The sequence below is a fragment of the Excalfactoria chinensis genome, chromosome 3, assembly GCF_039878825.1.
Source record: "Excalfactoria chinensis isolate bCotChi1 chromosome 3, bCotChi1.hap2, whole genome shotgun sequence".
NCBI classification, from domain to species: Eukaryota; Metazoa; Chordata; class Aves; order Galliformes; family Phasianidae; genus Excalfactoria; species Excalfactoria chinensis.
The window spans coordinates 32,636,840-32,654,163 of NC_092827.1; the positions used below are offsets into that span (position 1 = coordinate 32,636,840).

The 17,324-nt window shown below is 36.4% G+C and overlaps 1 protein-coding gene across 2 annotated transcripts in view; it reads left to right on the forward strand.

Moving 5' to 3' along the window:
* The window catches only part of ZNF292 (zinc finger protein 292), a 53,489-nt gene that overhangs the window by 26,183 nt on the left and 9,982 nt on the right, over nucleotides 1-17,324 (forward strand). The window contains exons 3-7 of one of the 2 annotated variants that reach the window (XM_072332109.1): nucleotides 791-869; nucleotides 2,422-2,557; nucleotides 11,669-11,871; nucleotides 14,610-14,746; nucleotides 15,948-16,089. In XM_072332109.1, the coding sequence (XP_072188210.1) occupies nucleotides 791-869; nucleotides 2,422-2,557; nucleotides 11,669-11,871; nucleotides 14,610-14,746; nucleotides 15,948-16,089 (697 nt within the window). Of the gene's footprint in view, nucleotides 1-790; nucleotides 870-2,421; nucleotides 2,558-8,284; nucleotides 8,385-11,668; nucleotides 11,872-14,609; nucleotides 14,747-15,947; nucleotides 16,090-17,324 lie in introns of those variants that run through there. The other variant, XM_072332110.1, reaches the window with a different exon arrangement.

Genomic DNA, 17,324 nt, shown 5'->3' on the forward strand with positions numbered 1-17,324 from the left:
GTAGACTGATGCTCAGCCAGTTCCTCTGTATGAGACAGGTAACCTTTGTAAATTCCCTTTTACCCCTTTTTATTGCTGAGCTGGATGTTGCATGGCATGGAACATTTCTTTGGTTGGTTGAAGTCATCTTCCTGCATGTGCCCTCTCCCAGTCTCTTGCACATCCCACAGTCTATTCACTGAGGGGCAGAGTGAGAAAGCAAGGGCCTTGATGCTGTACGAGCAGCATGGAACAGAAGCTAAAATGGCTGTTAAAATCATTGTTTTGGTCAAAATACTGTACAAGCTGACGTGAAGAATAATAACTCCATCCTAGCCAGCCCCAGTGCAACTGGGAATCATTTTCCTTCCTCATGGTGAATGCTGTGTATGAGAAAGAATGTCTTTATTGGAGATGTAGCAGTCTTTAGGACTCCTCCGATCTAGGACAAGCCATTGTCCCTAACTTGAAGTACAATGTTAGTGTTGATCCACATGCAGTGTGAAAATACATCAATTTATACAGTTGTTAACAAGTAGTTGGACTTCAGTGAAAAAACCCTTTTATTTGTTCTTGTTTTTTGTTGGAATTACTTTTTTTTAGAGAGACTGCTTTTCTAAATTATGCAAAAGCATCCAAGACCACCTTCCCTTTATCTGCTCAAACAAAATAAAGTGTATTGCAACTTTGGCATTTTAAGCAAATGGGTATTTGGATACTAGAATTAAAAACTATTTATTATGCATTTTAAAAGCAAATAAATAAATAAATAAATAAATAAATTCAAATAATATTCATATTTGCCTTCCAGAAGCTGTATTGAACTTCTGCTATGTCTGCCCCTTGATTTACCTGAAAGTAAATGGGAAGAATTTCAGGCTTTTGTACAGGTGAGTTTGAGCGATGAAGACTTGTTAGCTTTTAAAAATGTGTTGGAAATGTAAGGACATTATGTAGTATGCCTGAAGACTTGTTTCCTGTTGAATGATAAAGATCGAGCCCTTCAGCTTAAGTTCCAAATACTTTGAAACAATGGCTATCAGTTGTATCGCTTGTCTGTGTCATAGTTCATGTAGCAGCTTTGGAGAAAAACTCCTTATAAATATGTGAAAGAAAGTTCATGCTTTAAAGTATACTTCTTTTAAGAAAAAAGACAAAAAAAAAAACCTGTTATATGTGGAATTATATTGTGTAAGTTATTTTTTACTGTTTACTGTTGTGCACTTGAGGTTTAGTTTTTGAATGATGTATCTTAACAACATCTATCAAGGCTTCCAGGTGGTTAGATATTCTACAGGGCACTTGGTTAAGAATTAGAGCTCTGCTTTCAGCCAAGGGAGTTGAAACAAATTGTGCTTCTCAGTGGACTGGGAGCTAGCAAATGTTATTCCAGTTTTCAAAGCAGGCAAAAAGGAAGAGTCTGGCAGTTATAGGCCTCAGTCTCACTTTCATGCCTGGCATTAGTATGAAGAATATTACTTCGTGAGTTATTGAAAAATACTTACATGACAATTAGTTTGGTCAAAGCCAATATGGATTTATGAAGTCATGCATTACCAGCTTAACATCCTTTTATGATTAGGTTACATATTTAGTGAAAAAAGAGAATGGGAGTTTTGTGGATTCTAAAAAACTTCTGATACTTTCCCTCATGGTATCCTTCTGGACAGAATGTCCAACACGCAGCTAGGTGTGTACAAATATGATGAGTGAACAATTGGTGTAAGGATAGGGCTCAAAGGGTTGTAGAAATGGGGTAATATCAGGCTTGCAGCCAGTCACTAGTGGTGTTCTCAATTTTATGGCCAGTTCTCTTCAGTATTTTTATCAGTGATTCTCACTGGTCCCTTCCAACGTGGGATATTCTGTAATTTATCAAAATTTGTAGTGGGGTAGAAATAATAACAGAGAAAAAGACGAGATACAATTACTTGATAATTTTCAGCCTAAATAGTAAAGGAAAATCCAAAGGTGATTTTCGGAGTGATTTTTTACTAGCATCTGTCTAATGCAGATTAACTCCTAAGTGACATGTTTATGCTGGGAGGCTCCATCACCTTCAGAGCAGGTGGGAAAGTAAAAGAAATGTGAAGAGATTGAAATGAGCAATTTCCTCCTTCAGGACTAGCATTAATTGTGCACTGCTATGTAATTCTCAGAGTTTTCAGTCAATTTATTTGCTCCCAAATAGAACCCTGCTTCCAGATCTAATCCTGTTACTGAAGTGTAGGAGGAAATATTACAGTTAATTTTAGTAATTCAGTCTACCTTCATCATATTTGAGTAGAACCATCAGGTCTTACAGTTGGTGCCACACCAATACATGTACAAGAGACTTTTTCATCCTCAGTTTTCAAGAGGGAAGCACATTTTTGTTTTTACGTAAGATATAAAATGTTTTTCTTTTTAATAACACGTTTTGTCATAAAATATATTCTTCAGGTGGCTCATAAAAACTTGATGGAAAATGGCAGCCGGGAACTGCATATTTTAACTACACTTACTCAAGAGAAGGGAGTGTGGAAGAACCCAGTATTGTGTGGTATTCTTTCCCAGGAGCAGTTGGATCCCGAGAAAGGTAACATTTAAAACAATCATTGGGGAAAAAATGTATTTTAATGCATTGAAATATTATTTTCATAAATAAGCTTTTTGTTCAGTATAGGTTGTGATTCATGTATAAGCTGTATAAGTAAAATATTTGCAGCATTATTGGAGTTAATAAAACAGTATGTTCATAAGAATGTATCAGTAATGTAGTGTTAGTAACTTGCATAAAGTATGATCATAGCTGGAGATCTCTGTAAGCTGTGTGAGGGGAGATGATGTATTTTCAAATTAGGTAAGTTCAGTTTTGCTATACAACAACCATTTGACATAAAAAACAGAATTAAGTTTAAAATGAGTATGGCATTTATGCAGCTATGAAATGCAAAGTGACACGTTACTGAATATTAATTTAGACCAGAGTTTGGAGATTGGTGAACAGCAGTTGCGTAAGGAGCAAAGCACAAACAACATAGGTGTGCAGTGTTATTTTCCTGCTTTCTTGTTGCAGGTGCCAATGATTTGCAATTCAGCATTGCTGTATCTGTGTTAATAAGTCTTGACTGATTTTTTTTATTCTTTGAGGCTGCCTAATTGGTTTTAGAATCTGTATGAACCATCACATCTAAGCATCTGTGGCAGAATTGCACAGTTCTCAAGTAGCTTCTCCTACATTTAGCATAACACCTGCTCATTGTGTGATATTCTCTACTTATGAAAAAGTTAACTATTACTTGCATCTTCTAAGGAATGCATCTTTTCAGTAAGATGTGATTTGTTACGCTGCTTGTCTCTCTACTGTGGTGTTCTTAGTCTTCCATGCCGTCTTCCAACTTCACTGGCCATTTCTGATAGAAAAGGCCGAGGTTTATTCAGTAGTCAAGATGTACATGTACTGAATTCTCACTTCATTCAGTGTCCCTATCATATGGTTTCCTAATATTAGACTTTCTTTTTGACTGAGCACTGAAGCAGCATTTTCTTAAAGCTGTTTCAGTTCCACTTTGTTTACTGAGTAGTAGTTTGTGTTTCACAGATTTAGGGTATTTCGTTAGGGCACAATCTACCTTCCTGCATATAAAGTTATGATTGTGGGATTTTTTCCGTCAGAAATCATGTGGGTTTTTTAAATCAGCATTTGCGTTTTGGTTGTTATGTCACCTACTAGAATGCAGTCCTCTTCGGTCTTCTACAGTTGACTTATTTTAATGTATTATCGGCATATTTTGTCACTTTGTGACTCCATTTTCCAAATATTTATATAAGTGCTAGTAAGGGTCCTCAGTGAATTCACAGAGTCTTTCTTCTTTCTCTTCATTCAACTTCTAATTTATCCATGTAAGTATCTGGTTTCTAATACCGAGATTGCTTATTGTCTTTACAGGCTTTTAAAGACTTCCTTTAATACATTTAGAAAATTAACTGGATCTCTCTTACCCACATTCTCATAACTCCCTCTGATAAGTGCAAGGAATATATAATACGATGTTTTTTACAGATCCATCCTTACTCAAGATTTGCATTTTGTCACTTCTGATAATATATTATTTATATTGTATAGATGTTAGATTGGAATGTGGTTTTAGAGTCTCCATATCAACCATCTTTTAGCAGCAGTAAGATACTGCTAAGAGACAAGTGGAATTAGTGTTTGGTTGCCTTGTATTTGAGTTCTTTCAGAACTCACTTGTGAATCTTGTTGTGATGAGAATTCATCTTATCAGTGTTTTCCTAACAAATCTACTGACACTACAGGGTTCCTTTTAGCTCTGAATGTTTTATATTCAAGAATGCTTCTTCCAAGGACTGACTGCCCTTTTGAGTGACTCCTGTTAGAATTATTACTTCTCTTGATGGTGCAAAGTTCTGCTTCCCTAAATTGCACAAGATTACATGTCATGATAAAATGTCATCAAAAGCGAGCGTTACCCCTTCTGCAAAGCATCACCACTGTACACAGCTTTGGGAGGAGGAGAATTTTGAAGGTACTGATGAGTTTCTTGACTTAGAGCTCTGTTCAATAAAAAACAGATTTAAATTTTAAAAAGTAAGCATAAAAAAACCCTGTGTGCTTGGTGCTTATGAGTTTGTGTGGCTTCCCTATATTCAAAAGCAGTGTTTACCCCCCTATTCAGATAATGAGGACAATGTACAAGACATTCTACATTAATTTCAGTATTACAGTCTCCAGAGTATTTGCAGACTTTGCTTCCAGGATTTGTTCTTTGCTGTTACAGGAGATCTCAGCTGTTAAAATAGTCAGCTTGTCACACTGGAATGCTATAATCTGCCAAATTTGATCAGTGCAGACTTTACATAACAATTAGTACAAGTACATGTCTGTTGGAGATCCTAGAATAATATAGCTTGGAAAAGAACTTCCAAGATCATCAAATCCAACCACCATGATGTGCTGAGTCCCATTACTGAACCCTGATCTCTAGTTCCAATCCATCCAGGAATGGGGAATCCACCACTGTCCTGAGCAGCCTGTTCCGATGCTTGACCATCCCCTCCATGAGAAAATTATCCAGTCTAAACCTTCTCTGGTGCAACTTGAGGCTGTTTCCTCACATCCTATCCCTTGTTGCCTGAGAAAAGAGATACCCTCTTTGCTGCAGCCTGGGATAGTTCTAGAGAGCAAAGACCTTTCCCCTCAGACCTCCTGCAAATGCAACAGGCCTTGTTCCCCCAGCCACTCCTTAGAACTCTTGTTTTTCAGTCCCTTCACCAGTTTTGTTGTTTTTCTTTGCATGCACTCAAGCAACTGTGTAACAGTTGAAACTGAAATTCACTATCCTCTTTTCCTGTTGTTTTTTTTTCTTTATTTCATCATCTTAATTTTATCTAATTTTCAATCTTGTTAGCCTCAGTTATGATGGAACCAAAGAAATTTCAGCCCATTCAGATTCTGAACCAAATGAGCCAAAATGGCAAATGAACAGCTGCTGGAATTTGGGTCAGTTAGCATCTTGAATATCTCTGCCGTTGATTCCTGAAGGTCATTTTCCCTCTTTGCATCTGTTGCAGGAAACACAATCAGTTGTCTGTTTCATCACAGAATCTGATGCTTTTTCAATTCTTTGCTTTCAAATTGATCAAATATCGTACATAGGGTGAGAGACGATTATAACTGACTGGATAACACATCTGATTTGTTCTGATTGTAGTCAAGCAAGTATAAACTCTGGTTTACTGGACTTTCACTCTTCCACTTTTAGGAATGGATTGTTGAATAGATTCCACTTAAATACGAGCCAGAAGTGCCAATTTTGTAAAATGCTGGGAAGATTGTTCTCTGAGTGCCCTGTCATTAAGTACTGACTTTTCCTGACTGCACAGCTCAATTTTCTGATGACTGTATCTGTAAGGATCCACACGCTAAAGAGGTCAAAAAAAAAGAGAGCGGGTGCTCAGTTGTTGCTGACAAAAACAGTGTACCTATCACTGATTTATTTGATGCTGATAGATATTCCTGCTTCTCTACTAGATGTTAATACAGCACTATGAACCTGCAGCATATGAAATAGTAAAATCTGCTATGAACTGCATTGCAATAATTATAGATGTTATAGATACATATTTGCATGTATGCATGTAAATAAAATGTTTTCAGATTGGAAATACGCTCCCAAGTGCTTGCTTTGTCACCTGCTTGAGTGACAAACATTGGAATTGGCTGGTTTATTAACCCATCTGTGAATATAAATGTTAGGAAGTCTGACTTAAGTTACCAGATTGTGTGATAAATGTCACCAAATAAACCTCTTTGACAACTTCTACAACGATGACAATCAATTTAAGTTGTTTCTGAAGAAAATAAAACCTCTACCTCTGCAAGTGGAACATAGGTATTGTGTTTTTGTGTGATGTGTATTTATATATACAGTTTTATATACTTAGATACTTTTTTGTTATTCTTGACTTGTGACTCTGAAGATAATTTATTTTCTGAAACTGAATTGTTGGTAGGGTCTTTAAAGATCATCTGTGGGCCCCCAAAGGAATCTCCTTTTGAGTTTCTTGAATCTGCTTGGTATGTTGTGAATCATACTCTCATTTGAAGAATGTCCACACAGTTCCAAGAAAAACAGATTTCCCCCCTCAGCATTTCAGTTCCACAAAGTGTTTCTCTTTTTTGCTTCTCATCCTTATCGGTGTCTTTATACAATAGCACCCACAGCAATTATGTGTCCACACCTGCAACTTCTTGATTCAAATCCTGGTTCCTCAACAGTATTATTTCTTAAAAGTGTGCTCAGGTGCTATAAACTGGTTGTTTGTTCATGCATATTTTCTTGTCCTTTTTTAATTCCTAAGCCTGTCTCCTGTGTCTTTTAATAATATTTGTCAGATTTTGAGTTTGGCTTATGTAGCATCATGGACAGTTGAGACTTGAGAGATCAACCAAAGTTACATGGTCCCAGTGGGTCATGAAGATGGCAAAGTACCAACATTACCATACATCATTACAGAGATCCCTTATGAATATATTGGTAACATTCATCACTGCGGACCACAGCTCAACCAGTTTCTCCTGACCTCAAATAGTGAAGCTAACTAATCCCAATACCAAAGGAGAAAGAAATCTGAAAGTACCTCTTAGACATATGCAAATGAAATCTCATCCACATCATTAGATTCAAGATGACAGTACTAACTGTGATCACTGACAAGTTTGAAAGTGATTCATCTGCCTTAGTACTCAAAACCATTTTCATACCACTATCAGATGTTGTATTGCATTTTTATGTTGACTGGATCTGCCATCGTTCCAGTTTCATCTGCAGGGCTGTCATTTTTCTTGAGATTGCATCAGAACACTAATGAGCAACTAGTGCTTGTATCTGGAGAGAGGCATTTTCCTTATTTCTCTGCTTCATTGATTGGTTAGGGAAGGAAACCTTAGTAAGATGGTCTTAATTCTTCACTTAAGAGCGGGTCTTTTGTCTTACTAGCCTTCTGAACTATCAGATGTTTAATTTTAGGTCATTCTTATTTTTAATCTTGATTCAATTCATGGCTGATCTGAATGCACAACAATCAGAATTTACCTTTCTTGAAACTGGATATCTAATCTGATCAGCCTTATTGCTTAGGATCCTAAAGATTGAAAACTGAAGTATGGCTAAGTATTTTGAGTTGTGTGAGAATCTGTACAGTGGTAACAACACGCTGCACATCCACTATCACTTTCTGTTAGTATGACTTGCACTCTTCAGCTTAAGCCACCTTTTTTTTCCATCCTAGACATTGTCATTTCCTTGTATTTATTGTGAAATCCTCCAGAACTGTCTCTGCTGTCATTGGTATCACCTCAGCTGGTACTGAGGACAGATGGAGGATCTATCCAGTTCTATCTAACTGTATAAAAAGAGAGGGTTATGTTTGTTTCTTCCCTTTGTATGATTCTGATTATCCTTAGGAGATTTAAACCTTGATGTCAAGAATTAAGTTCTTGAATTTTTCATAGGTTTAAGTGTAGTAGGCAGATTTCTGAAGAATGTCCCACTGAAGAGATGTTCAAGGATACAACCATCCCTATTCGGAGATCGTCAAGGGAAAGATATTAGATCATAGGGAAGGCTAGAATTTGAGCAGCCAGCATGGAACTATTTTGAATAGTCAGAGCACCCACCGCCAGAATTCAATTGATACCAGCAACATCACTTAAAAATTGAAAAGTATTTTTTTAAAAAGTGTTTTCATCCTGGGTATATGCAGAGCAGCCACCTGGAACTTCTTTTACCCTTTCACCAGACATTATGCCATCGTACAAGCATCCAGGATTGGTGCTGCATTCAGCAGACTTGTGCTGAGATGTTGTTTGCATGAAGGATTCTGAGACCCAGCTCCAGGTAAATATGAAAGTATTCAGTACAGTTCAGAGTCACCCACAGTGTGAACGCACATGTGGACTAACGCTTGAAGATGACTAAGAGGTTACTTACTAGTAACTGAAGTTCTTTGAGATGGATAGTCCACATGTACATTCACCTCTTGCCTTCATTCATCCTTGGCTAGAGTGAGGTTGTGAAGAAATAAAGGTCTCTGGTAGATTAATTTAATATCTACTCAAGAATTGGCAAAGAGTAGAGTAGTAGGATTATGAGTGCTTTGAGTAAGGCAAAAAATCATTGCTTTGTGTTCTACAAGTCTTCTAGTCATCCAAAATGTGATATACATGTGGACTGTCCACCAGAGAGAACTTGTTACTACAAGACCGTGTTCACAGCTTATTCATGCTCTTGTGTGATACTAATCCAAAGATTATCCTTTCTCTTTTTTAATTCATGTATGCTGTAAGCATTACCTGTATTACAGGTTCATAGTACTTCTTGTAGACTTGACATAGAAATCACTTGGTAGTGACACTCTGTCCATGGGACGTGGGGGAATGTGAGGGAAAACATTGAGTTAGAGTCCAGTGTATCCGCGTTTGTCAGAGTTAATAGATCAAAGTACCATCTGTCAGATGTCATCTGCTCATCTTTTTTTCTTCTCATTTTAATCGTGTATTTTTAAGTGCATTTTGCATGCGTTTGCACCAACCTGAGTTTGTAAATGTCAGTGAATAGGGCACAAAATCAGCACTTAGTAGTTCTTGAAAGAATTGTGCTACTGTTAAACTGAAGTATTTACTACAAATGATGTAGGTTTTATACTCATAAACGTTAATTGATTTGACCTGAAAAGAAGTATAGGAAAGCATTTTTATGAAGTTATATACACTAAACTAACAGTTGGTCTGCAGTAACTCTTAAGTGAGACATCACACTGTAAAATACATTTATAAAACATAAATAGTAATAATAAAAATCAACAGGCAAAGTCTTACGCTTAGGACTGCTTACCACCATGGACTTACTCCCTGAACCCTGGCACTATCTTTTGTCTTAAAATACACTGCATGGTTTATCTATGAAATAAATATAATTAAAACTTGTATTTTGAGTGAGCTTTCAAATGTTAACCGTAATGATTATAATCACTTGGATTAGAATAATGACTTAAGAGGTAATATGAAGCTTTAACCCTGAGGTCTTCCTGCTTCTTGTTGAGCTGATAACAGAAAATGTTCTGATGATTATGTAAGGTAAACTAACAGAAGCAGTAAAACACTAAGAGAAAGGATTATACTGAGGCCTGGTAGCTAAAGCAAAGTCTCTAAAATATTTAATATCGTAATTAAATCAGAGTGAAACGTCCTGGATTACCAGTATAGCTTAAAGTCTCTAAAGTCTTCCCATATCTTGTTACAGAAATAAAGTAAAATGTTCAAATGTTATTTGAAGCAGAGAAGCTGACAGAGTAAACTCTGTGGGCGAAGGGATTATTGGTACCTACCTGGTAGGAGGAAGAGCAAGGCTAAAACTATTGAATGTAATTAATCACTGGGTCATTTGTGGGTTGACAAGAGTATGTTTTTTTAATATATTTTTTTAATAAAGGACTGGAAATTACACCAGAAGAACACTGCTTATTTGAAAGGAAAGTGTCTGTCTAATCATCTTATCAGAAATGCAGAAATGACTACCATCCTACCAATTTTCTGTTAGTGTGCTGTAGTCCTCCTTTCTTGTAGCTTGAATGAAAACTGTTTATATCTTCATCAACATGGAGAGAGGAAGAAAGTCTTACTTGGTTGAATACTCTTACACATCAGTGAGCCATGGATGATCATTTGTAATAGCATGGAAGATTTCTGAACAAATAACTAACAAGCTGGTTGATATGATTCAACCAGAAACCTTAAAATGTGTGAAAGATAATGATGAGGTCTAGCTGGTACTGCGTCTGCAAAAGGCTGTATTCTCTGCCCTAAATTTGTGTGCTTCTGATTAAAGAGAATGGTTGACCTAATTTCAATTGCAAGACAATCTTTTAGTAATATCCTATGTAAGTAGCTAGAAAAAGGAAAAATCGTGAGATAAAATGGAAGACAGCCATGAATCAAAAGCTAACTAAAGTTAGGAAGTAAAGAATTAAAGTTTTGTTGTTTTCTTTCAACAAGCCTTGTGTTCAATATACTAATATCCTAAATAACAGTCTGAGGTAATCAGTTGTATGGATTCTGCAATTGATTGATTGTTTCATTGGGATCTAACAGGACACTGGAAATGAAGGGAATATAATAAACTGGGTGTATGGGCAACATGCTGGAAGTGAAAATCAATGCAAGTGTGTTCAGAGAAATGTAACAAATGTTTCTATCAGTATTTATCAAGAAGTGAGCATTGCATATGCCCAGGTGCTTTCAGGGGTGATGCAAATACTCAAGGGCTGGAAATAATCACATTTAGTGAAGAGCAGCAGTTTATCCTAATGTCATAAATCTGATTTTTCCATAGTAGAGTGGTAAAGAAGGTTTGTGGGGAAAGCAGTCAAAGCTTGTACTGTGTATGAATGTGTTAAAAAGATTCTTTTCATGCAGTATATAACTATAGCTTGTAGAAGCGTTTGTCACAGGGAGTGATTGATGCCAAAAGAATTGAACAAAACTGATTGTCTGGGTCTATCCAGATTAAATAAATATTTTAGGTGTAATGTTATGCTTCACACTTCAAAGGTGAAATAATTTTCATCACAACTTAAAGATCTGAATGGGACCTGAGGTATATTTGTAGAAGTGGAAACAGCAGTTTAACTGCATGGTATGAATGCATAATATGAAAAATTTAACAGCATTTCAAAGAACTTCAGGTACTTCATCACCTTTATCCTGTAGTAACAGCGTCTTTAAAAAGCAGCATTAGCAGTGGTGGAGCACGAAAGCATAAGGAAGGATGTGAGCATAGTAGTAGCTTTGTGTCCTCTTTCTCTAGAATTATAATTAAGTGGCACCTAAACATTTTAACATTGATATGCCTTTTTAAAACTGTTTTGCGTTCAGCTATTTTGCCAAGAAATAAGGACGAATTAAAACTTGACAGTAGAATGAAGGGTTTACTGTAGCAGAGAATCCTTGTAGTAAATAAGTACAGCTTTCAAAGATGCTTTTTGTCTGTGCTTCATACATTTTGTACCCTGTTTTATTTGTATGGGTTTTGTAGGCTAACCATAAATGAGTAAATGCCATCTTTTAATGCTATAATTTGCTGTGAAACTGGTATGTAATATTTTGACTTGTTTTTCTTTGAAGTGAATGAATTTTTAGTGTCTGAAGGCCCTGTCCTGCTGGATATGCGTATCAAACACCTCATGAAAACAAAGCAATTAACACAAGCTACTGCCCTGGCAAAACTCTGCTCTGACCATCCAGAAATCAGCGCACAAGGCAATTTCAAGCAAACCTACCTGGTCTGTCTTTGTTCAGGATCACCAAATGAAAAGCTAATGGAGGAAGTAAGTAAAAAAATAAAGACTTATTTCTTTAATAACAGTGAAATCACCAGTTATAATTAGGCTACTTTCACGTAAAAGATACTTTGTTTTTAAATACGATTGATGTACTTTGATTATTTTCTTTTCATTTAAGGCACTTTCAGACTGCAATAATTCTTAGCTAAAACACCTGTGGAAGTGGAATATTAGGCCCTAGTAGATATTTTCTGGCTCTACCACAATGCTACATTTAATTTTACTTAAAATATTTAGATTTCTGCCTTAGTTCCTGTTAGTGAAATGGAGATAATGGTTTTGCCATTCTTAACTGTAATTTTCTGCCAAGTGCCTAGCACGTAGGATGGAGTCCTTAGGTGCTACTTTCAGTTCAGACAACAAATGCAGTGTTTTCAAGTGTCCGTGTCAGGAAATAACAGTTTACTTAAAGGAGGTGAAATTGAAGATGGAATCAGATACTTCATATGGTTTGAAATGTTCTAATCATTTTTAAATGCAAAAGTCAGAAGTGAGATGACAGCTTTGTAACTGTGCATTCTTTCAGGTGGCATCTTCATTTCTCACCCCACCCCCAGAGCTTTTTTTTTTTTTTTTCTTTTTTCCTTCTTAAGGGAAAGCTAATTCCAACCATATTTTGACAGTATCTCTTGGCTGATTTTTTTTGTCTCTTTCATCTTTTTGTGCTAATAGTAAGGAGTAAGAATATTGAAATTGGTCTGAAAAGAGATGAAAATTATGCAGTTAGAGTTGGAAGAGCCTCCTACCTGAGATGTAGACTTTGAATTCTAAGATGACAGCATTTCCCTGGGCAGTTTGGTCTGAGGGAGGTAGGATTCATCTTACACTCCTGCCTCTGGCTGCTCTAGGCCTTTTCAGAACAGACTCGGAAATCCCCAAAGGAACTCAATAAGGGAAGCTGTGGCAGGACTGTCTGGTCTTGGGTTTGTTTACTAAACTTGGAATTTGTGACCCTGTAAACATGCTTCCTTCATTACTCAGTCATCTCTTGCTCCAAAGCAGAATGGGCTCCATCAATGAATGGTGACACCAGTGGATGAAAGGAAGGGATAGCGTTGTTTCTTAGGGTGTTGTCATGGTTTTGTGATTTTGTAATGGCACACACAAGAGTTATCCCAGATAACTTAATATATGTATTTCCAAACCTTGGCTGCCTATATTTGCATTTTCAACAGCAGCAGTTTGTAGTAGTACTAATTGTTTTGGAAAGTTTGCATATTACAAGCCAGAAGGCAGATATAATATTAATGTGTCAGGCTGGACTTCTGAACTGAATGGGATAGCCCTTTCATAGTTTGAGAATGGTATAAGAAAATGGAAATATAATGCAAGTATGGGAAAAGCAGATCACTCAGGGTATAGTGTTATATCCATTTAAAGCAGGCAGCAAAGTAGCATTTGTGCTCATTTTCAGCTTGAATTAGTCTGATAGTTTGCTTCAAAAATGTGAAGAGTTCTAATCTGTAGGATGTGAAATGCCGAGGCATACAGGCTTGGTGGCACAATTTATACAGACCGTTGCTAGAAGCCCATGTAGACTGATGACTGGAAAAACAGTTCAGAAAAAACGCATGCTTTTATTTTAAGATCAGCATCACATATTCTTCAGCAAGCTTTTCACTGATGGGCTCCCTCTGAGAGAAGGTGCTGAGCGAAGCAGGCTTTGTCTGAGTTGGTATGACCGTTATGTTTATCTATCCTCTCCAAGGTCCTGAGAGAAACAGTTTTCCTTAGAAGATGACCTTGAGATTGTTAAACCTCAAACGACTGGCAGTGGAGGGTGATTTGTATATTTACAGAACCACAATGTAGAGGAAAAAATGAGTTGTGTTTTTCAAAATTGTAGCTTAATTGATGGGGCAATATCTGGATACAATCATGCCAAACCAAACTGTGCTACCACTGTATCCAAAATACCAAACTATCTAGTTATTTGGATTGAGGCTTTTTTTTCTAGCTTTGGGATTTCTTGTGATTACTCGAGAGATTTTCAGCAGTGCAGTTGGAATGGCCAAGTTGTTCTTCAGCTGCCAACACTGAAGAATGTCCTGCCAGATGTGCTAATTGATGTAATCAAACCAGTCTGCTGAGAATCAAAATAGACTGTAGTAGTTTCAACAACTGTGCTGATTCATTACTGATATAATTGTCTAGTACTGCTGGGTGACTTTTTTGCTTTGTTTTACTATGAAGCTAACTGCTTGCATTGTGGCTCAAATGTTTATATTAAATTACATTGTATAAACTGTAATATTCTTGTAGGCATTCAGTTATCTGCTTCAGCTGTGCAGCTTCCTTATTAATTTTTGAAAAAATACAGGAATGTTCATGCTAAACTTTCATACTCATTAAATGACCAGCTATTGTATTAATCCAGTAGTAACATCAGGGACTAGTGAACTGGATTAGAGCTCCAGGTTATCTTATTATTAGTTACCGTAAGTGTGCAGTGCATATGGATAATTAATGATGTACTCCTGTAAGTTTGTGACTGGGACATTAGATACGAGTCTGATGTCTTTAAGAAACAAGCTTCAGTGAAAGATTTTTTTGTTAGCACAATCAGTTTTGACTGTTTGGAAACACTGGTTTTTCTTTCAGTTGCATCACAGTCTGGTAGACTGTTCACTAAGTTATAAATTCTTTTTGCAAAGGTTTAGATTAATGATTATCTGAAAGTGAAACCACATGATTAGTCTTGGTCTTGTTTTCTTTCCTCACAGATTGCAGAAGTAGATTGCAAAGATGCTCTAGAAATGATCTGTAACCTAGAATCTGATGGAGATGAGAAAAGTGCTCTAATTTTATGTGCAGCGTTTTTGTCTCGCCAGCTTCAGCAAGGAGAGATGTACTGTGCCTGGTGAGTTTGAATATTGTTTCTTGTCTGGTGCAATGTAAATATGTTTAGGGACTATAGAGCTGGTACATAAGCTGTAAATTGACTTTTTTGTCTGATAATATCCGTGAGCTAAACAGGAAAGAGATAAGGCTTCCTGAAAGCTTTTTTTAAAAAGAAAAAACGGTATTTGTAAGATTAGCTTCTGTTGGGGGAGTTTGAAGGCTGCATTGTATGAGGAGGTATTAACAAATAGTAGTAGCTGGTTAGTAATTTTTCCTGACAGTAATCTTATGCTGTAGAAGGAAGGAATTTAATATCTGCAGGCAGGTAGTCAGCCTTATGATGAAATTAGTGCGTAAGTACTTTTCCCTTGTTTCTTTGTTTCATAACAAATTTTTTTGTCGTGATAAATTTCTAGAAGCTGGGGGTGCTCTTTACTATTGTGACCAAAGTAACTAGATAGATGAAAATACTTATTGTTTAGGGTTTGCTGTCACTGTTACGATAGCAAACTGATCTTTTTTTTGGCAGATTTTTGGGCTGTTAAGACTCTGAGCTTCCAACCACTAACAGCATAGTTGTGCTTCCAAAGGGTTGGATTTGTTGTGCTTCTGCACCCCATTTCTTATACAGTAGCATTAGAACATCTGTTAGTGGTGGGTTTTGTGTTAACGGGCTTTGCTGAAGTTTTTCAGGTTACGCCATTCAGTAGGATACTCAGTACCCTTGGCTGCTTGCATGTAAGGAGAACCTCTTATTTAGAAAACTTTTAGTATCAGTGATGAAGTACTGAGTTAATGTACTTTTGCTGTTTGGGTTTGGGGCCTAATTTCTCATTAAAGCAGGTTAAATTCATATTCATAAAGCAGCTCAAGAAAAATTCATGTATCACAGAGAGAAGTGATTCTCCTATAGCAATTAATAATTACTGAGAACACAGAAGTGTAAAATGTTTCAAAACCACATAATGAGCCCACAAATTATGTAATTTGTGGCATTACTGCTTTTACTCGGATTCTTTTGGAATTGAGTCATCGTGGTGGCTTTTAAAATTGGATATTAATAATGTGGGTATACTAATAAAAGCTGTAAGATAAGATGTGAGTAAATTCATATTTTCATTTTCCCAAAGACAAAATAGGAACTCTCCTCATCTTTGCATTTCTTGTGATCAAATGAGAGGTTGCATTGCTGGCCTTGAAACGTTGTTCTCTTGTTCTAGGGAATTGACTCTTTTCTGGAGTAAACTGCAGCAAAGGGTGGAGCCTTCTATTCAAGTGTATCTAGAGAGATGTCGTCAACTTTCCGTGTTAACTAAGACTGTTTATCACATTTTCTTCCTGATCAAAGTAATTAACTCAGAGGTAAGGATATTCCTGAAAGCATATTTTTATGCAATTTGAATGTAACTGTATGTAGGAAAATGTATGAAAGCTGCTTAGACATCCAGTCTTTTGGGGACAATCATAATTGGTTTTAGGAAATGATGACAACCTCTTTGTATGGATGAACTGCAAGTTTGATTCATTATAAATCATTGTCACAGATTGGAATGCCGCAGCTGATAACGAAAATGTAAAGGTGAAGTTACAGCCTTTTGCTATTGTTTGTATTTACTAAATAAGGGATTTTCTGATGCCAGATCTTAATATTCCTCTTTTTTATTTTCTGTATTTCAAATATTGTAAAAGATGGCATCTTGTGGATGACTAGAGGAAGTAAAGGCTCTATATTAGTATATAAGAATATTATGGAAATAGAGGAGGGGGAAAAAGAAAGAAAGAACAAAAAAATCTGCCACAAAGAATGCAGTTTGTTTTTATAAATGAAGTCTTTGATTAATGCCTTTTGTGGACGTAGATGCACATCTCAGTTTATTTGTCTCAGTTTCATGTACTTTTCCTAGTTTTCTATCAGCAGTTGCACTATTTAATGTTTATAGCCATTTTAGCTCTTCCAAAAGCTTTAGTTTGGCGAGATTTCTGTAATTCTTTGTATTCTAATTTCTTTTTTGCCTTTTGCATCGGTCGTGCCTGGCTAATCATGGGCTAATCACAGTTTTTCCTGAAGGCCTGAATTAAATTGGAGTGGTAGGGGAAAATACTAAAAGCTGTCTGCTCCATGCTATACTGATTTTTCCTTAGTGAACTGTGGACTGTTTCCTTGGTGGCAGAAATTTAAAACCATACAAGTAGTATATCTGTGCGTTCAAAAATGCACTTGACTTTATTTTCATGTATACAGTGGCCTCTCTATGCATCCTTGGCAGCAAAAGGAACTGTAACATGGCCATAAATATAATTTACTTTCCTGGAGGGTGTAAATGAGAAAGGGCTATGTATATGACCTTTGAAACACTGAAATGATGGAATATTTAAATCCATTTATTACTTTCAGTTGGAATGAACCCTTGTGTTCAATTATAATCAGTTGATTTTGAAGTGGAATAGTCTTCAAAAATAGAAACAAACCCTTATGCCTTAAGTGATTTCCAGATTTTCTAGCTTTTTGATAATCATATGCTTCTCTTACTGTAGCTGTAGCACTTCTTACATTTAGTTCTACCTAGTGTTAACTTAGTGCTCCGTAGAAGCTTATT